A 22,091-nucleotide genomic window follows, 5' to 3' on the forward strand; every position below is an offset into this window, starting at 1 on the left:
ATATTATTATTTTATAATGCCACCTTATACCCTATCATCTTAATTAAGTATTCTTCTTAAAAAAATCGTGGAAATGAGAAGTTTTGTAAAAGAATGATCCGATGGTGTATTCTTATCACAATGAACTATCACTCAAAACTATTCTTTTATATTGGTATTTTATGTCATTATTATTATTATTATTATTATTATTATTATTGTTTTGCAGTTCCAAAAATTTAGGGTCATCGCATTGTGGCTCGACATTTTACCTTAGGCATTTTATCATCTAGGTAAATGGACTCATTAGGAATATAACTCAACTCTCCCTTCATTGCAGTGTAAAGCATCACACTGCTATGGATGTGGTAAAATTCATTTTTGGTGCAACGAGAGAGAGAGAGAGAGAGAGAGAGAGAGAGAGAGAGAGAGAGAGAGAGAGGACAATGGACGGCCCAGGGGTTTCTTTTAAATGTGTCCCACATCTTGTTAAGCTCAGATTTTTTTTGGAGCTCATGTGAAAAGTGTGGTGAAGAAATAGATTTTTTTAGGGGAGGAGCATGGATAGACATTTTTTTATTTGAGCTTCAAAATAGAGAAAACTATTTCTTCTAGAAACTAATTTCTATTCCAAATTTTGTATTCAAATAACAGATATGAACAGTTTCTTTGGAAGACTATTTCTGGAAATATTTTCTAGAGATCTAAACGATGAAAATTGGACTAGGGATCACCTTATCCAATATGTGGGTTTCCCTTTACTTTGTGGTATAATTCTTGAGTGATATCTCTAGTTGTTTTCCAGACTTGGTCTCTTGTAAGGCCTTTCCTTAGTGAGTCCACTTTGGTTTTTTGTTAGCATTTTCTCTAGATAGTGGCTTTGATTCGCACGATGTGAATTTCTCTATATAGTGGCTCTGGTTTGCTTGTAGTGATCAAATCTTTTGTGCACTTTCTCTATATAGTGGCTCTAGTTTGCTAGTGGCGAACTTCATTTCACTAGTGCTTGACCTAAAAAATGATCTCGTTTTTATTACTATGTTGATTCCAAACATGGTTAATAGGGATTAGATAGTTTCGTGATTCCAAACAAAAAATAATAAAAAATGCAAATTACGAATGCGACTTGGCACATTCATGAGCTAAGGGTATCTCTGTGCCGATGTGAGTGTGCGAAGTTGAAGTGCGCTCAAGCGCCTTGTGCCCTTACCCTTGCTCTTGCCCACCCCCATGCATACATTCACCCTTGTGCGATTCGCATGCTTCACGTGTTCTACATAAGCTTTCTCTCTTGGTTCTATGTACTCAAATGGAGAAAGTATACTTCCTTCTCTACTTGAGAATCACTTGGTCAATGTGGGACTAAAATTTTTGACTCTAACACTTTGCTCACTGTAAAAAGTTTCCAAAACAAACTATCAAAGGCCATTATTGTTTTGAAACACACACACACCCGTGCGCCAGCCTCAATTGCATGTCTATGCACCTTAAGCTTTCCCTTGGCCTTCGCTCTTGCTTTTAAGCTGCCCTTGCCGAGTGAAATGCACTTGGGGAAGGATAACTGAACTTTGTTATGTTCCCAATATTAGCTCCAGGGAGTTCGCAAGAACATGTATCTTCCATAAGAAGCTTTATTTATAAAATGAAGAGTGCATCTACGCAATACATGCTTGAATGATGGAATTTTGTGTGGTTTCCCTTTCTAATTTTGCACAATGCAGGACTGTGGAATGTTAGTTCTGACTGAGTGAACTAGGTACAAAGGTCATATTAAAAACATTTTAAATTTTGAGAAGCATCTGTTGTCCCATGCTTTGCTATACATGCATAAACCTTAGTGTCAGTGAATGGTGGATGACGGAAATATGTTCTCATATGCTATTCCTTGGGCAACCTAGAGGTCAAGAATGCATTTTAGTTTTACAAAAATTTAAATGCCCATAGCCTCATTTAGATATTTACTTGTGAACTTTGAAAGATCCTGTAGATTTTCTCTTGGCTATAAAGCAGTCTAATGTTCACTATGTACAGGCCTCTTTCCGTGTACTTATTATTTCCATTGCTTACATAGGAAGATGGATTTCACACATCAAGTAAGATTGCTGCATTTGATTTTGATGGCTGCCTTGTGAAAACATCTGTGAAAAGGTATCCTGATTTTTCTGGTGTTTGAGGATTTTCTTCTTGAACTAGACCTATCTTTTTTGGATTTTTTTTCATTGTATTGGAAGTCTTGGACCTTGAACAATAAAAAACTGTTAAAAAGAAAATCATGTGGAAGCGTTCCAGTTCTTATGCATCTAATTTGTTATTTTTATAGAATTTAGGCTTTGGAATCGTTTGTTTCTGCAGATTACATTTTGGTTGAGGGAGAATTAGACATGCATCAACTTTATCTGTTCTTGTGCTTAGTGTCAGTTGGTGAAAGCTTTGGATTTACATCTTTATGTACTTCTTTTTTGCTACAGAGTTGGTCCTGATGCTTGGTCCCTTCTCTATCCTTCAATACCAGCAAAACTGCAAAGTTTGTACAACAATGGGTATAAACTGGTGTGTAGTTTTTTTGTTTTGTTTTTGTTGTTTTCTGTGCTTTTCTTCATAGCCTTACAGATATCATACACACTTTCTGAAGATAACCGACAATGTAGAATGTAACATTACTGCCATTCAGTTACATAATTACATCTGAGTTTCTCTCATGTTGCTTAATCCTATATTATTTTACAAGATCTTGATCATTTTCAATTATCAGGTGATTTTCACTAATGAATCTAACATTGATCGGTGGAAGAACAGCAGGCAGAAAGCCGTTGATTCTAAGATTGGACGCCTTATCAACTTCATCAAGCTTGTGAAGATTCCTATCCAGGTGGCTATTGTTTTACATTTTATTTTAATAAATACTTTGTCGTGTATAATTTGGAGGAGGCTGTAGGGGTCCGCTTTCATTTTCTTTACTTGGAGCATTCGTAATGTAAAAAGGTATTTTACTATAGATTCCAGTTGTTTAGCTGTTAATGAATGAATTGTAGATTTCTACTTTTATTAAGCATTGAATTGCAAATATCAAGTAGGATTCCCAATCAGTTTCCCTACTTTGGTGCTACTGTTTAACCATATATGTAGTACAAAGTTTGTGAAGTAGTTAAATATCCTGGATTGTGGAATTCATGCCTGCATCTAATCCATAGAATTTCATGAGGTGCAGGTTTTCATATCTTGCGGAATGGAGGGCACTGGTGATCCTTTTCGAAAACCTAGAACTGGAATGTGGAGATTGCTGCAGAAAAATTTCAATTCCGGCCTTGAGATTGATATGGATCAGTAATGTTCAAAACAGTCATACTTGTGCTTTTAGCTAACAATATTCATAACATTTTTCCATGAGAGAGAATTAGTGTAACATGCCTGCTGAAATTTTTACTTGTCTGAAAATTTAACAAACTGCAAACTACAGTCCATTTTGATTTGATCGTTGTTAAGATTATATGAGATTGTAGTACCAGCAGAAAGTTGATAAAAGAAAATCCTTGACTGCTTTCAGGAGGTACTTAATCTGAATTTATTCAAATTTTGGGCACTTAAATATGTGCCTTATCTAATACTTGTGCAGGTGCCTTTACTTCAACTTAAGCTAGTTTCCTTCTAGTTAATGAAGACATGTTTCGTCCACATTCGGCATTTTTGACTCTTAACAGATGATTTGACACTCATGTTGATGTTCAGACATACGTGTCAACACTTTTGGGACGTGTCAGCAAGAATGGTATCTCGGCCATCAGCACACCTGTTTGGACATACGTGTCTAGAACTTGGACATACACATCAAAACTTCAGGTGTCTTCCGTGTCTAAAATTTGGACGAGTGTTTCCCCAACTTTGAATTCCGTTGTCTAAATGTTTTATTCAATTTATGTAATACTTTTTATACATTATCTAGGAATCCTGTCTTTAGGCAAATCGACATCTCAAAATTATATGGACCTTATTGAAGGAGCCCACTACTAGTCCTGTCTCTGCTCTATTAGCATATTTCCATGCTTTGGGACCTCAACCTTGCAGAAGCCCTTGTTCCTTGAAGTTGAAACCATTGTCCCTCCAAGCTGGCACCATAGTTTGACAAATCAGGAACCAGTTTCCCAGTTAATAGGAAAACATTTGCCACCGGTTGGGGAACACGTATCGATGCTAATAAGTTGAATAGGTAACCTATTCAATGATGTATAGCTTCTCCCTTGGTAACCTCTTGAGGTCGCATCAATTACTCTCACTTCTGGGTTCACTCACTTCACTCATTGTTTCCAAGTTATTCATGACCTCTAGCACAACAGGTACTTACAATAGCTCAAGGCAAAGTACATCCAATGTAATGTAACCAATGAATATTAAATTGTTGCATTTCAAATATTTCCAATTATAATATCCACCTTATAAACATTTAATAAATTTATTTTATGGGTATTTACTATGATGTTTGTAACTTATTGTATGGCCGTTTACTAGGCATTCCCAATCATAAAGCTTCTAAGAATGGGCACTCCTATGCTTCATTTCCGGTATTATACTTGCATATGCTCTCCACCTCATTTAGATATGGATAGGGTGTGTCGACTTTTGGGGAACCATGTGAGACATACATGTCTGTATCAAACACCAAAAAGGGTGTCATTTTATTTGTAACATAGGTTCTCTCCTGTTGGCATTACTAAAGAAACATTTTTACTAAATCATGTTTCTGGGAGCTGAGAACAAAAGGGGGACTTGGCTAGTGGTTAGCAAGGCGGGGGTCATTTAGTGTTGCTCTAAATATCTCCAGCTCACTTCTTGGATGGGCCTTTAGGTCCCCTGCTGCAACTTCTGTAGTGGTGAAGATTCTCGAGTGGGGGACTCAAACTTCCTGTTGTGACTTTGGCTTCTGCAACTGCCAAGTGCCAACGTTTTCTTAAAAATTAAGAAGCAGATGAGTCTTACTTACGTTTTTAATATTTTCTCAGAATACAATATTTTATAGTTATAAGCTTGCTGAACCATGACCACCTGTTAAGTTCTGATTGTTTTAGAAATTAGAAATATGCTGTGGTATTCCTGTGCCATGAGTTCTGCTTGGAAATAATACTTCACTTGGATTCCACTTGGCCACCTGTGGCAAGATGCCCTTTTTACTGTTAGTTTGTGAACTGCGCATAAATGACTCAGGACTTGGCAAATAGACTTGTGTTGGGACTTGGGACCTAGCAAATTGCAAATCAAGTTTGATCTTTTCGTCCTTGTTCATGATGCATGATGCCTGTAGTAGAAACATGTCATTCAAGTCACTATTTTTCAATCCTATTATTTTTCATATTTGATTTAGATGGATGGCCCACCTTAGGATTAGGTCTCATTGGGAAGCCTTTCTCCTATCCATGTCATTAAAGGTAGCTGTTATATTTGTCACAAATGAAAACTTGGGCTTCTCTTCATAAGAATTTGTACATGTCCAGTTTTATCCTGTTCATCATTTGATAGTTGTGCTCAGAAGCCCTAACAATTGGGTTAAATAGTCGATCTCTGATTGGGCCTGTTGAAGTACTTTTATCTGTGCACAATAGGGTCGTTCAGTAGGTTTTAACTAGTTGATTTAAAAGATTTTACTATTTTCTTTTTTATGCAATATGAGAGTAAAATTGAAATTGTTTTGTTCGATTCACTTGTTTGTAAGTCAGGTGTTATTTGTTGTTGATTACTAGGTTGCGCTAGCCTTGACTTGCTTTCTTCCGAGTTTGGAACCATCTCAATTTTGAGTTCTATTGAATTTTTTAGGATTTGAAGTCACTCTAGAGTGATTCAAAATAATTGAAACATCTGTAATTCCCAATATTTCTAGCTTGTAGTTCTGGATTTTGTTTCAGAGCTGTTTATTCTCATATTGTAGAACTTTTTTAGTAATCTTTCTTAAGTTACTTATGACAATTGTCAGAACCAAAAAATTGTCAGCTTTACTAATATCTGTAAAGCTGAATGTAAACATAATCATCTATTCTGTCCTCATGAAAAATTTCATCTATAGAAGATCTTGGAGATATGCACATATTTGGTGGTGTGTATTACTGGGGTATTGAAAGAGAGAATTTGATTTAGAAGCATATGTATGAAGTCTGAAAGACAGGTCCTCTTATATCGTGTACTATGTCACGATATTAAGTTTTGAGCATGGGAAAATGTGTGCTAACCATTATTAATTCGATCTAACTCGATGTATATAAGCCCATATATTGCTTGAACTTGTGCAACTCAAGTAATGTGCAATTGTGCATACACTGTGATTGTAAAGTTGAAATATTATTTTAACTAATTTGAAACAAGTGGGTGGTTGTCAGGTAATATTGATGTTTCTTTTCTTCTAAGAATTTGCTATCCTCTTATTTTTCTTCCTCATTCCATATCTTGTGTCTTCCCTCTCTTCCATGTGGTATTCTCTTTTTGTCTTATCTTCCATTCTATCATTTCTTTGCAGAGGAAGTTTTGTAATTACTGGGCTACACCGGTAGTATATTCTAGAACTATATTTGATAAGAAAGCTGGTTGGGGTAAGGCTCGGATGATGATGATGATGATGATTTGATAAGAAGATTATGTGTAAAACGTATATACCTAACCAGCTGTCCGCCACACAATTACGTGGGCCCTAGAAAGGGGCATTGGGGCAACTTGTTTCACTGGGGACTTAACTAGTGGAAGAAGTAGAGAAAACCTGCTGGCTTTGTTTCTTTCTCGTAACTTTGTGCATCCCTACTCTTCTTCTAGTTTAATGAAGAATCTTCTCTGTCTCATGAGTGAGCTGGGAGTATGGTTTGTAGAGTTAGAAGAATATCAAAACTAAGGGGCATCAAAATTTGTTTATGTTCTGAGTAAAAAAAATGCACAAAAGAAATGGAAAATTTTAAAAGTTAGGATTTAGATAGATGAGAGAAAAGGTGGTGCCATCTTTAGAGAGAGAAGGGGGGGGGGGGGGGAACCGGAGTATGCATGATAAGGAAAAGGGAAGGGATTGGGATTGACAATTGATAAAGTAAAATAAGGGACATGCAGGGATCAGAGGTGTTCTAGGACATAGATTGTGTAGAGAGTGGGTATATTTTGTATATGTAGCTCTAAGGACCCATGTGAGTTTTTTTCTTTCTTTACCGCTGTTTTTGTCATTCTTTAGGATTAATTGACTTTTGTAAAGTTTGTAGGACAAAGTTGCCCTTTGTAACTTATTGTGTCTATAAATACATAAAACACAAACCGCAGTTACTCGAATCTCTCACTGAAGGTCGTGATTTCAATCCAGAACCCCAATTCGGCGATTCCGGCTAGGAATCTTCATGGAATTTCCTTGATGTCTGGAATCTCGATTTCTTATTTTAGGAATCTCGACTCTAACATTTATATAATCTTGTTTCCAATATTTTATTGATTCTCGATTCCGCAACTGGTAAATCTCGATTCTATCCTTGTTGAAACTTTCCACATTTATCGGAATTCTACAACTTCTCCCTCTCTTCCTTTTTTGTTTGCTTGTTTATGAGAAGTGATGTTTAGAAGTTTTCAAGGCATCTGGGCACAAAATCCCAAGCTACAACGTGTAGTCATCTTTTTTGGCATGTAATGACCTATAGAAGCTAAAGTGTTGGTCCACGTTCTCTGCTTAAGTTTCTAAGTATTAATTGTATTGATCCAATGGAGAGATTGCAACTCCAAGATGTTGGACATAATGTAATATAAATGATGTAAACATGAATGTATGACCTATCGGTCAATGAATGGCATTGAGACATGTATTGTTTCTCTCTCAGTTCCCTTTTGATTCCAAAGATGTCGGAATCTCAATTCATAAATGAACGAGTCTCGATTCCATATTGGTGAATTCCAACTAGGTCGGAAACTCGATTCCAAAGAGTCAGGAATCTTGAATCCATCTATATAGGGATCTCAATTCTATTTTTGGTCCAATCTCGATTCTTGGAAATAGGATTCTGTTCCCCACGATTCCTCTTGTATGAATGTCACTCCCGAAAACAAGAATCTTCCAGCCAGTGGAGATTCTACACTTCTGATTCCTAAATGGTTTCGGTTTTCGAATCTCTTCGGGTAGCTATGACACAAACCTTTGGCAAATCTGTTGGACTCCAACATACCTCCTTCACTTCTCTCGGCTTACTCTGTTTCTCCCCTTTCCAATACCTATTAGTTGGACCCATATTTTTCAGATTTTCTGATTTTTAGAGATTATACAAGCCTGCATTATTATCTTTGGATAATCTTTCTTTATCATATTTTTACTAGGAAGATATCTTGCCACTAAAAGGCAGATCAAATGAATCCATTCCTTAGCTGATCTAATGACCATGTGATGTAGGGAAAGAACGACAAAAACAACAAGTTCTTTCGGCCAAACGCATACAAAACTTGAAGAAAGCTAGGCTTTCCTTCTCACCTTAAGTGAGGGTTCCAAAATACTAACTTTTGGAACCCTGGCTTTTGTCCTACATCCCCACGCAACATGCCACTATCAAATTACATACAAATTATTAGCAACTATTTTGCATGACCCAAGTCAATAATATTGGTACTTAAGGGAATGAACTATTTTGCATGACCCAAGTCAATAGCATTGATACTTAAGGGAATGTTGAGACATGTAGATGGAACATCCAAGTGCCTTAATCTTGTTTAAGTATCTAATCAAAGTAACTTATTATGGCATGGTCCTCAGTTCTATAGATGAAACCATTAGGGATGGATTATTTGTCCTTGATGTGGCAAAAGAAATCTAGGACATCATAGAAATGTAATTTTCTCAAAAAGATAATACCGCTTGAGTCTACCAGCTTTATATAGACATATCCTTATGATCTCAAGGAGAGCAATCCGGTTAGAAAATTATGGAGCACTCAAGGGCATGCGATTTTGTGAAGGCTAGTCTAGCCTCGAATCAAGTGAGGACCTTGGCTAGACGTCGCACTGGGTGGCGTTTGAGGCTTTGCAAAAGCTTCAGCAGAAGGGCTCAATGCGCGAATAGGTCAATAAATTCACGTCTCTGATGCTCAACATATAGTCGATGTTTGAGGAGGACCGACTATTCAATTTCGTGTCTGGGTTGTAGGGTTGGGCCCAAGCCGAGTTGAGGAGGCAAGGCGTGCGGGACTTGCCCACGGCCATGGCAGCAACTGAGGGCAGGGTTGATCTAGGCCTTCGTGGGGCGGTGAATTTGCCTTTGCCATATCAATGCAGCCATAGCTGGACCCATGCATGAAGGCGACTTGCCCTCCATGCACCCTAGGTTGGCCACCTGGCCGCCTAGCGCTTGGGTCAGTTACATAGTAACTGCCCACGCCCCACACGCTGTGCCAGCATGTGCACTAAGCACGTCTCGTGTCCCACACGCCAGCCGTGCACTTTGCACGTTCCGTGTCTCACGCTCGTCAGGTCGCGCCCTGCACACCCCGCATCTCAAGTGCCAGGTTGCCACTGCACGTCCCGCGTCTCTTGTGCGCCAGGTCACGCCCTGCACACCCTGTGTCTCTCATGCCAGGTCGCCACCGCACGTCCCGTGTCTCTCGCTCCAGGTTGTGCTCACACCCCTCGTCTCACGCGTAAGGTTGCTACTGCACGTTCCGCGTCTCTCGCGTGCCAGGTCAGGCCTTGCAGACCCCGCGCCTCACGCACGAGGTTGCCATTGCACATCCTGCGTCTCTTGCGTCAGGTCGTGCCCTGCAACCTGCGTGTCATGCACCAGGTTGCCACTGCATGCCCCACGTCTCTCGCGTGCGAGGTCACCCACCCAGCCGGGCGTTACAACAGGTCTTCCTAGTCCTTAGGCGTCCTTGGGCACCCTTGTCGCCCACCAAGGCAGCCTGGTCGCTTAGCCCCTCATTGGGCTATCATACCAGCTGTGACACATTCACCTGCCCAGCCACAGGTGGACGACTTGTCTTGTACATGGTCCACCTGACCAAGTCACATCACGTCGAGCCCTCTAGTCACTGTGTTGTGCATATAGTTGTTGGAAACGCCTGTGATTCAGAATCATCTCAAGAATTGAAATCGTGGAATCGCGTGTATCAGATGTTTCCTAAACTTGGAAACGTTGTTCGTACGATTCAGAATCATGAATCGTGATTCGCACTATATCGGAATCGCGATCCAATAAAATAGGAATCGTGTTTCCTATTTGTGAGAATCGATATCCCTTCATGTTGAAATCGAGTTTCATACCTATATGGAATCACATCATTTGGAATCACACCTGACCCCACATAGTTCAGTGGATTATAGAATCACGATCCTGATGAGATTGGAATCATGACTCCTAAAAATATAGAATTGTGATTCCTAAAATTTTGGAATCGTTGTCCCCATCAACTTGGAATCAGGTTTCTCACCATTCAGGAATCTAGATTCTTCCCATACTGGAATTGCGCATCAATCCCCTCCAGTGTATGAGAGAAGTATTCAAAAAATATTTAAATTTTATCAACTATTACAAGATTGAATTTTGGTCTGTATATATATAATCCAATTACCAATGTCAACCTTTATGATATATTTGTCAACAATCCCATACAATGGACTAGGTCTACCAACAACCCTTCGCCTACAAGGCCGGGAGCGGGTCTATGACATACAACTAGTGAGAACAAGGGCGAGCTCCTTGTATCTCATTTCCTTGAATTATAAAATAAGTAGATGACATATAAATTCTTCTTTGCTAGTTTTTACTTTTGAAAATTGAGTTATTCAATCTTAAGTCAATTTCTGATATTTAATGATTATTTTAACCTAAAACACCATAGGGCACTTCGCTCATATTCTTATCCTCTTATTCTACTTGAAGAAAAGCAGTGGTAGCATATCTTGGTACCCATCATGTCATCAGCATCATCATTTTAGCCTTTTCCCAATTATTTGGGTTGGCTACATGAATCCTGGTTATTAAGGGCCATATCCTCAGTGAGGCCATAAGTTCCCATATCTTTTCAGACCACTTCCAACCATGTCCGTTTAGACCTACCCCTTACTATTTTCAATCCTTCCACTTAAACTAACTCACACCTCTTAACAAGTGTTGTACTTGGTCAGCGCCACACATGGCCAGCCTACCTAAGTCTACTCTCTCATTTTATCGCGTATTGGTGCCACACCTAAATTCACTCGAATATATTCATTTCGAATTCTATCCCTTCTTGTCTTGCCACTCATCCATCTCAACATCCTCATCTCCGCTACACATTTTATGGGTATATTTTCTTTTGTCCGTAGAGCAAAGCTAGTCTCATTGCTGTCCTATAGAACATGCCCTTCAACCTCATTGATATGTGGCGATCACATAAAATTCCAGTTGCACATCTCCACTTTGCCCACCCAGCTCTAATTCTGTGTGAAACATCTTCCTCGATCTCTTCATTTTCCTGTAGATGCCTATTAAGTCGTCCATAACTAAGACAAAGATGTACGGGTTCAATGCTGACCTTTGATGTAGACCTATTATCAAGGAAAACTCACTCGTCTTTCCACTAGTTGTTCGTACACTAGTTAGTGCTCCATTATGCATGTCTCTTACCAAGTCGATGTAGTGTCTAGAGACGCCTTTCTTTTCTAATACCTGCTAAATCAAATCTCGAGGTACTCTATCATAAGCTTTCTCAACATCAATAAATACCATCATTTACCATATTTATATAAAGACCATCATTTATATCCTTGGTACCCATCATATATTAAACAATATTACATTAGTACCCACATCATTTACTAAAAATTATTAAATTTGAAGTAACAAATTTTTTTTAGTAATATTTATACTTCGTAAGAAAAGTAATATGGAATTCAAATACAAGGATAGAAACTAGAAAACAAGAAAATAAAGAATTTCATATATTCTCCATATTTAAAACTTCGATTTTAATGCCGTGTGCAACAACTTCAGATTCGCAATTCCTAAAAATTTGGAATCAATGTTTTGCACAAGCAGAATCGCATTGTTGTGTAGCTAAGAATCACAAAGTCTGTGATATGGAATCTTGATTCCAGGCTTTCAAGAATCGAGATTTGACTCCACCGCCCCATGAAGGCTCAAATCAGCCAGGCCCTCAACTTCATCCATGGCCGTGGGCAAGTCCCGCACGTCTTGCCTCCTCAACTCGGCCTAGGCCTAGCTCTGCAGCCCATACACAATTGAAAAGTCGATCCTCCTCGGACATCGACTGTATGTCGAGCATCATCGACGCGAATTTATTGACATATTCACGCATTGAGTCCGTCTACTGAAGCTTTCGCAAAGCCTTGCGTGCCAACCAAGCAGCATTGCCTGGCAAGAACTGTTCCTTCAGTTTTCTCTTCAAGTCCTCCTAAGAGCTCACCTTGGGCCTTGAAGCATCAGCCCCCCGCATCCTCCACTAAAGCTTCGCATCTCTAGGGAGGTACATAGCGCAGATCGCCACGCGATCTTTCTCTTGGGCATGAGCAGCTTCGAAATATTGCTCCATGTCCCATAGAAAATTCTCCACCACCTTGGAGTCGCGTTGACCCTTGAACACTCGTGGCTTCGACACTCTCACAACACAAGAGTCCGACCCACCACTAGGGTTCCCTAGGGCTCTTTTGATCAACACCCTATCCTCCTGTAGGGACTCGAGCCTCGCCGTTAAAGACTCACTAAAGGCCTTCATGTCATTCATGAGACGTCCCATACGGGCATCATAAACTCCGCAACGCTCCTCCACGGCACCGATCCGGGCCTCCAAGATGGCAGGGTTTACACCCACCCTCCATCATGGACTCCTTGGGCAAGCTCCTCCAACTGCATCTTTAAGTGGCCAACTCGATCTTGCAGGTCAGCCATCCGACCAGCCATGCGCAAACCAAGTGCTCTGATACCAATTGTGACGGGGTCAACTTTTTTATTCGTGCTAACACGTGTGGCGTCTAGCTTAGGTCCTCACCTGATCTGAGGCTAGACCAGTCGTCACTACCTCAAAGCACTCTAGAGATGGGGTTTAAAGAAAATCAAGCCATAAAGAAAACACAAACAAGGATAGTCAAGGGGCCTCAGCCCAATGTATGCACTACACAATTGCAGTGCGTACAACCACGATCCTCTTCTCTAAGGCCGGGCAAGGGGTACTTGTAGCCCCTAAGAATACATTTCAAAACTCTCATGGCACTTGCCATATCAGTCCAGTCATAGCTGGACCCGTGCATGGAGGCCACCTGCCCACCATACACCCCACACTACCGTGCATGGAGGCCACCTGCCCTCCATGCACCTTGGGTCGACCACTTGGTTGCCGAACGCGTGGGTCAGTTTTATAGTAACTGCCCACGCCCCACACACTGTGCCAACTTGTGCAGCTCAACACGTCCCGTGTCCCACGTGCCAGCTGCACACTCTGCGCGTCCTGCATCTCACGCTTGCTAGGTTGCGCCCTGCACACCTTGCGTCTCACATGCCAGGTTGCCACTGCACGTCCTGCATTTCTCATGCTCTAGGTGCCCTGCGCACCCCGTGTCTTACGTGCCAGGCTACCATTGCACGTCTTGCGTCTCTTGCGCCAGGTCATGCGTCTCATGCACTAGGTTGCCATTGCACTTCTCGCGTCTCTTGCACACCAGGTCGAGCCCTGCAGACTTCTCGCGACTCTCGCGCCAAGTCACGCCTTGAACCCTGTGTCTCATGCGCCAGGTTGCCATTGCACGTCCCGCGTCTCTCACGTGCCAGGTCACCCACCTGGTCGGGCATTACACCAGGTCCTCCTGGTCCTTGAGCGCGCTTGTCGCTTGCCAAGGCAGGCTGGTTGTTTAACCCCTCACTTGGCTATCACACCAGCTTTGATACACTCACCTGCCCAACCACAGGTGCACGACTCATCTTGTACATGGTCCATCTGACCAAGTCACATCACGTCGAGCCCTCTAGTCACTCTGTTGTGCGCACCATATGACACACACACCTGTTCAGCCACAGGTGCACTGCTCACCTTAGCACATGGTCACTTGACCGAGTCCTATTAGGTCGAGCCAATACTGAGTCAGTGTTAGATACTTTGTCCCACACTCCCTTTCTCAAACTGACCCAGTAGTTCTCATGAGCCACAGTCTGTCACAGGGGTTCATGATTGGACTACCAAAGCCATGCAATAGGTGAGGAGAACACAATCCCAGTCTATGGACTATGGGCCCCAATAAGGACAAGCGTAGGTCACAAAGACCTGTGCACACTCATTGCAATTGGTACATAGGGGCTCTCTCTTGCACATGTTCATGCAACACCCTTAATGGTGTCTATTTCCCAATACAACTATCATATTGTACATGCCAAATGATGGTCACGATGAGGATTTAGCCCTTGTCTCTTCATGCCTACTAATCACTCACAAGGGTCACAAAGTCTCTTGGCCAACTACCCTGGGCATCTCTCTGACCTCATCAAGGGGTAACCCTACAACTCTTCTCGGTTGTGCTATATGCCTTGGTATCATAGGGTTTTAGAAGTCAATTCTGCTTAACTCATCAAGCCTAGTTTGAGTCTTGGCAATAATATTGCCAATTTTGGCCCCTCTGGACCATATACTCCTGCTAGAGTTCATTATTCCGCTATCATAAAGTTCATTACATGCTCTCATAAGGCCTTTAAATGGCCACAAAAACCCGTCATATTTTTTGTACACAATTTCCTCGATGGACTACGTGTGTTTATTAATTGTCCTTGCTTTTGATATTGTGTTTGAGGATCAATAGTCAATAACTCAACACATTGACTTAATATCTACAGAACCCTTCTTCAGGTCTTAGAGACCTCTGATCTTGATTGCTTGATGAGGTTCTAATGTGTTAGATGTCATTGATTTAGGTATCTTGATTATAAAGGGGTTGAAAGTCAACCCCATAGAGCTACAAATCTCTATTGCCATGTGGATCGAAACTCAATTTCAAACTGCTATGAATCTTGATTTCAAATACATAAAACACTCGTTTCCAAAGATGTAGGAATCACAATTCCATACATGAAGAAATCTTGTTTCCATTGGAGTCGATTCCAAATAGGTTGGAAACTCGACCCCAAAGTGGTCGGAATCTCGATTCCATGTATGTAGGGATATCGATTACATTTGGGTAGAAACGCGATTCCTATAATGTAGGAATCCCGTTTCCCGTGATTCCGCTCATACATCCGTCCATTCTTAAAACACAAATCTCTTAGCAAGCTACGAATCCGCGATTCTGATTCCTAAAGTTATTGAGAACCTCCGGCATTTCCAATAACTATGGAAAAGATCAATCAACTTGTTGCGCTCCTTTATAGATGAGAATCCACTTAACCTCTAGCAGTAGAACTGTATCTCTCAAGATAGGTAACCATCAGTCCCTCCTTGCTGTATCTTCAAATTGAGTAATTGACTCTAGAGCAATGAAGCATATGGCTTGTAAGCTCCCTTTACTTGCCCTTAGTCAAGATGATCCTATTGATTCTAAGATAGTTACCCGTGCTGATCATCCACTTGGACCTGTTGAGGGTGTAGGATCCGTTAACCCTCACTCCTACTTTTAAATCTTTCATGAGCGCTCCATGTTCCTTCCTTCCCATGTAATTTACTATCTGAACAACATTACTAAACAAATTGTATTTTAGTGTAAAAATTTCTCCCTCTTGTTGTGGCTTTCAGAGGTTGAGGACTTGGAAGATGATTGAGGGGTATGAGGACAATGGTCTCTACATCTTCGGCAAGGCACAACTGCTTTAGTATCAATTAATAAAGAGGGAGATCTTTGGAATGTCGTTTAGGGCATCCCTCAAGTCAAGTCCTTGGGAATCTCTTGCCTTCTGTTTCGTTTTTAGACATATGGCGTCCTTATGTGAAGCCTGTCAACTTTCATAACATTGTTGTTTTGTCTTTATTAATAATAAAGTGCGGCCATAGTAGTATTAATGCACTGGACCATAAGAACTCCGAAGTTCAGCGTGCTAGGCAATAGTAGTACTAGGATGAATGAACTCCTAGGAAGTCCTTGTGTTGCACCCCTTTATAGGTAGGGGCCTATCATCCCCACTGGTCCCCCATACACCCCACAAAAAACAAAGAACAAAAAAAAAATGAAAAAAAAGAAAAGAGGATGCCTTGTTTAGAATTGTTTTCTTTTATTACCTCTGATGTGTGGGGTCCTGCACATCTTAAATCTATAACTATTGCGCAATAGTTTGTTGCCTTCATTAGTGATTGTTCTCGTACTTGGGTCTATCGCAAGAAAAATATTTCAGGTTTTCTATAAAATGATCATTACACAATTTCAATGCCAACATCAAAATATTTAGAAACAGTAATGGAATAGACTATGCAAACAGAACATGACACAATATTTGCACGAAAATGGGATAATGGATCAGACCGCATGCCTTGCAACACCACAACAAAACAGCATTTCAAAGATAAAAAATAGACATATCGTTGAAACTACGAGAAGTTTGACGATGCAAGCATGTTGCTAAGACTTTTTGGTGTTTTGCTCTTGCCGTGTCAGTTTATGTTATAAAGAGAGATTGCCCACATCAATTCTTTACCACTGTTGTCCCTTCAAAAGATTAACGGGGACAATACCCATTTTCTCTCATATGCATGTCTTTCGATGTACTTGTTTTATTCACCTTGATGAAACAACTAGAGACAAGTAGGATACATGGAAGTGTGTTTTCCTGGGATTGTTTGCTTACTCAAAAAGGGTAAGTGCTATGACCCAATGAGCAAGAAACACTATATGTCAAGGCATGTGACCTTTCTGGAAAACATCAGCTGCTTTCAAGAGAATCCCAAACCGTTGGTTGATTGTTAGGGGAGCATCACAGACCTGGATTTACCTACCTTAGAAGAACTAGAGACAATGCCCTCTTCCACACCCCGGTAAAATGAACATGAGATTACAAAAGGCCCATATTGACCTATTCAAGTAGACCAAGGCACTCCTTAGTTGAGGATGTCATAGCCATTGATGATTCCGCGATTACCTGACCTCATGAGTCCACTGAGACGGAACCTTCCTTTCGAGGTACCTCTAATCCATCTCACTTGGATCTTCCAATTGCCATACAGAAAAAGAAAAAAGTGTCACCCTATTGTTTCTTGTATCGCTCTGTCACCCTATTGTTTCTTGTATCACTCCTTCCTCATATCGCTGTTCTGTCTTGGAGCCCACAACTTTGAGAAAGCCTTAAAGGAACCAAATTGGACAAGGGCAATGGAGGAAGAAATCCAAGGTTTGGAAGAAAATGGTACTCGGGAATTAGTGTATCTCCCCTCTAGTAAGGAGGCAATAGGAAGTTGATGGCTTGTCAAGCTAAAGTTTAAGGCTGATGGAAGTATTGCACGATAAAAGGCTCGAGTTATAGCCAAATGTTTGACCACAAAGTGTGGAGTTGATTATCACGCACCCGTTACTAAGATAGAAATAGTTGAGGTTCTTCTTTCGGTTGTTGCCTGTAGAGGTGGTCTCTCTTTCAACCAGATGTCAAAAATGCTTTTCTTCTTGGATACTTTGAAGAGGAAGTATATATGAGATGCCTGCCTTTGCTATGCTCTCTTGAGGCCTCTCAGAAGGTCTTTCAGCTAAAAACGCTCTTTATGGCCTTAAGCAATCCTCGCTATTGTATTTTGATCGATTCAGAATGGCCATGGTTGTTATTGGGTTTCACATGAGCAATACCAACTGTCCCTCTTTGTAAAGAGGAAAACTCAAGGTAAGAATTTTCTTGTTGTTTTTGTTGATGATATTGTGGTAACAAAGGATGATATGGATAGTATATCCTCTCTCAAGACACATCTTCACCAGGAATTTTACATCATGGATTCGGGGCCTCTTAAGAAATTGCAAATCCCAAGCAAGGGATATCATTTCACAATGCAAGTATACTCTTGATCTAATATAGGAAACTGGTAAAGCAGCAGTCAAACCTCTTAGTTACCCATGTGATCCTAATATGAAGTTGGATGCAACTTCAGGAGAAGTCTTGAGTGGTATGGGAATGTACTAGAGGCTGGTTAATGTCCTCATTTATCTGACCATTACACCATTTTATGCATGCTGCACGATCTTCACATTTAGAGGCAGTAACACATCCTAAAATACCTCTAAAGTAATTCTAGTAATGGATTTTGTTCAACCATAATTTTATATTGATTTATGCAGCTATAAATATGCTAACTCAGCCGTTTGCCTAGTGGATCGTCGATAACAACTGGCTATTGTACCATTAGAAGGAAATTTGGTTATTTGGAGAAGCAAAAATCAGAGAGTCGGCGTTTCTCATAATCATATATTAGGTGCATGGAGTTTCTACTTTTGCAGGAGAGTTGCTTTCTTTGTTCTTTTGTCCAACATTATGCAGGATGTAAAGTTTGAATAATTTGCATGATTTTAATTCTGGCCAAGCTTAAATCAATGTTTTGGGTAAATTCCAAACTTGAAATAGATTCAGATATGCTGACTTTTCTCCTATTCATAGACCTTAAGTTATTATGAAATGGACTTTTCAGATTCTGATTAGTATCTAATTAGTGAAGCCTTTACTGTACATATGTACTTCCTCAAATTCAATAATTTTTTTTCATCAACGAAAATTCAAATGTGTCAGTCTCTTGGTTATCTCTTCTAAGAATGTGCACAAAGGTCACACATCCTTAGCATCATAGACATTGAAAATCTCACCAAATATCATAGCTACTCTCCAAGCACAGAGGACACTTTAATGGCCCATCTTATAGCGTTCAAATGATGCCCATCTGCTACCAATCAATCCTTTAAATGGAAAGGGAGACCCGTAAGCAATGCGTAAGCTTCCTGGTAATGTAAAATTATATATACCTACTGGGACCGAATGGCTTTCGCCCTTCCTGCCCTCTTCATCCCTAAGAATCCCTCCCATACTATTGGGTCCATGTTACCCATGAACATCCGTCAAAAGTTTGCTTAATAGTGCCCTACATTGGTGCAACCCGAACCGTTTCCTTGGCTGAAACAATCATGGACCCGATAATGCCAAAAGCTTCCATACATGTGTTTGAAACTTTGGCTACATGTGTTTGAAACTTTGGCTTATACTTGTAGCCTTCTTGCAGTTATATCTGTATCCTCCCATGATGAAACTATTCATGGAATCAGTGTTTTAAAAATTGCTGATCCGGATCTTGAATTGACGATCCTAATCGGGAATCTGTGGAGACAAACAAGGGACTTGAAATTGGTCCAATTTTGATAGACTCGCCCACTTCTGATGGTTCTGTGAGAGTCCTAGGCGAATCTATTAGGGAACCGGGCAATCGGGATTGCTGAATCCCTTGGTCCCACCTATTTCATTGGTTTATTATTCTTTTTTAATTTTTATATTTTTAAAATTGAAAATTATTATTTAAATTTTTGTTTGGACTAATTCTCATACCAGAGAATCGATCTAAGCTGGTCTGGATTGGCAATCTGCATCAATCTAGCAGGTGACCAATCGGGCTTCACAATCTGGGTTTCAAACACTGCTTGGAACCATATTTTCTTGTTTCATGCAACCTATACATTTAGTTGGCCCTTAGATGTCACTTATTGCAGTCGTGTATCTTGTGGTGATGAAACTGTATTCACTTGTGCATTTTGTCTTATGTTGGGGTTTCCCTTAATCTGGAAAGGATGAACTATCTTGCCTTTTGTAGATCCTTTTATGTTGGCGATGCAGCAGGGAGAAAAGGTGATCATAGTGATGCTGATATCAGATTTGCCAAGGTTGTATTTGTTATGTGAAATCTTCTATGTTTTTCCATTGATTTTTTAAAAATGTTATTTGCTCTCTCATTCCTGATCCTTATGTTAAAGGTACAAAAGTCTGGTGAAATCCCTTCAATTTTTGTTTAATACATACTCTTTGCCATGTTCTTAATTTAGATGATCTTGGGTTGAACTGGCTTCAGATTGCTTCTCATTTGTTCGCTCCTTTCTATGACCGTACAAGTTTTCTTTATACTGTTGAATTTTTATATTTCTCCCTATAATAAAAATTGTGTCAACGTAACTAGATCGATTTTCATCATTTAACTTAAATTGTTTTATATTTGAAAAATTGAGTAAGAAAGTTCCAAAAGAATAATATAAAATAATATACCTAAGGTCGCTTCAATCTGGCATTCATGGCTATTCTTTTGCCCCTAGAAGGATGATCTTTGGTTGAACTGGCTTCAGATTGTTTCACATTTGTTTGGTCCTTTCTATGACCGTGGAAGTTTTTCTTATTACTACGAGATACTTTATATTTCTTCCTATAATAAAAATTGTCAACCTAACAAGATCGATTTTCGTCATTATCTTAAAATTGCTTCATATTTGAAAAATTTTTAGTAAGAAAACTCCAAAAGAATGATATGAAATAATACACCTAAGGTCGCTTCAATCTGGCATTCATGGGTATGATTTTGCACCTAGAATGATGATCTTTGGTTGAACCTGCTTCAGATTACTCCACATTTGTTTGGTATGACCATGCAAGTTTTCTTTTTTGAATATGAATAAAAAGTTCTTTTTGAATATGTCCATGCAAATTTTCTTATTACTGTGGGATATTTTCTTTTTTAAAAATGATGTCAACATAACAAGATCAATTTTCGTCGGCTTTAAATTGCCTTTATTATTTTTTTTGAGCTTCCTTTAGTTTTTAGTAAGGAAACTCCAAAAGAACAATATGAAATAACATACCTAAGATTGCTTGAATTTGGCATTCATGGGTATTCTTTTGCCCCTTGAAGGATTTCAGTAAACCATAATCATGACTTAAATTTCTTCCAGTTAGACCTACAAGAAAATATGGCTGGGATTAAGCGAGTCGTTATTCACATGGGACTCATGACTCCCTTGAGCAAGTTTTAGAAAGTAGGACACCTTCAGTGTGTTACAGGACTAATGCACTACACCTTGCTCAGATGATCTTGAAAATACAGAAGTTGCTTTGACTTTTCCCTTGATAAGTTGGCTGCTCTGATGTTTCAGTTTAACTTGAAGTTGCTGGTAGGCGTGATTGTTATCCATCAGATCTGTGACGAGCTGTGCTTGTGTAAAACATCAATGTCTGATCATTCTGGTCTTTTGGTTATGTTTCAGGCTGTCGGCTTAAAATTTTATGTGCCAGAAGAATTTTTTCTCTCAGAGGCTTCTTGACTTGTGATGGATACGCGTCAAAGTCATATTATCTGATATTTGTATGTCATGGATGAGTCCGTTGGATGAGGGATTTTTGGTGGCAAAATCAATTGGAATGTCCAACTCCTCGTTCATTAGGGTAGTTGCAGAAGTTGAACTAGTTGAATGGTTGACAAAAAGGTTTCTGGTAAATCTGCTTTGCATGTCAAGGGTAAGTGGGCCCAAAAAGCCAATTAGACTCATCCATAATTTAGATTTCCGCTGGGTCCTCATGTCGCATGTCAAGAGGTAGGATTCTCTTTCTTCTCGTGTAATGTATCTTCTATTTAGTTTGAGATTGAAATGTTAGAATTTGATTGCATTTCTTAGGAACTCACAACCAAGCATATAGCTGAGCTGCTATATTTCGGAGTTCAAAACTTGTTATCGATTGGCTTGTATCCATCTCTCTTCCCCTACTGGCATTGTAGATATGTACTGCAGGATTCCTTTCACTTGTAGGGGTATTTGATGGTTTTATTTTGCTTGTAAAATATTAACATGATTCATCCCATGCTCCATAAAATTGGAGTACTTGGGTCTGGATTTGCAGAAATGGTTACTTTAATAAGAAAATTAATAATTCGGAGTGTGAAGTGCGTGGATAAGTACGAGGATGGCTGGCATATTTTGGCTTACGGTCCCATTCAGGATCTCAAACATATCCATAATCACTTTAGATGCATTATTCTGTTTTATCTATGACTTTTCATCTTAATAAATAGCGCAGACCTAACTGTCTGGAAGGATATAAAATGAAGGGATCAAAAATAAATTTTAAAATAATCTTTCGGGTTTAAATGCATTTTTTCTCAAATTCGTGTAGATGAGATGCCTCTAAGATTGATTTTTTAAGGCATATTCAATTTGAATAGGTGTATTGGTTG

General features: G+C 39.7%; 1 protein-coding gene across 15 annotated transcripts in view; it reads left to right on the forward strand.

The window, feature by feature from the left end:
- The window catches only part of LOC18432740 (phosphoesterase), a 46,906-nt gene extending 25,106 nt beyond the window's left edge, over nucleotides 1-21,800 (forward strand). For 4 of the 15 annotated variants that reach the window (XM_088853793.1, XM_088853814.1, XM_011624521.3 and 1 more), the window contains exons 7-12: nucleotides 2,051-2,127; nucleotides 2,448-2,529; nucleotides 2,732-2,848; nucleotides 3,188-3,303; nucleotides 19,692-19,761; nucleotides 21,127-21,800. In XM_088853793.1, coding sequence (XP_088709919.1) covers nucleotides 2,051-2,127; nucleotides 2,448-2,529; nucleotides 2,732-2,848; nucleotides 3,188-3,303; nucleotides 19,692-19,761; nucleotides 21,127-21,183 — 519 coding nt within the window. In that variant the 3' untranslated portion in view covers nucleotides 21,184-21,800. Of the gene's footprint in view, nucleotides 1-2,050; nucleotides 2,128-2,447; nucleotides 2,530-2,731; nucleotides 2,849-3,187; nucleotides 3,304-18,180; nucleotides 18,370-19,691; nucleotides 19,762-21,126 lie in introns of those variants that run through there. The other 11 variants (XR_016045886.1, XR_016045893.1, XR_016045889.1 and 8 more) reach the window with 6 other exon arrangements.
- The last annotated feature ends 291 nt before the right edge of the window (nucleotides 21,801-22,091 follow it).

Source organism: Amborella trichopoda, chromosome 1, assembly GCF_054954075.1.
Source record: "Amborella trichopoda isolate Santa Cruz 75 chromosome 1, AtrichopodaSantaCruz75HAP2 v2.0, whole genome shotgun sequence".
Classification (NCBI taxonomy): domain Eukaryota; kingdom Viridiplantae; phylum Streptophyta; class Magnoliopsida; order Amborellales; family Amborellaceae; genus Amborella; species Amborella trichopoda.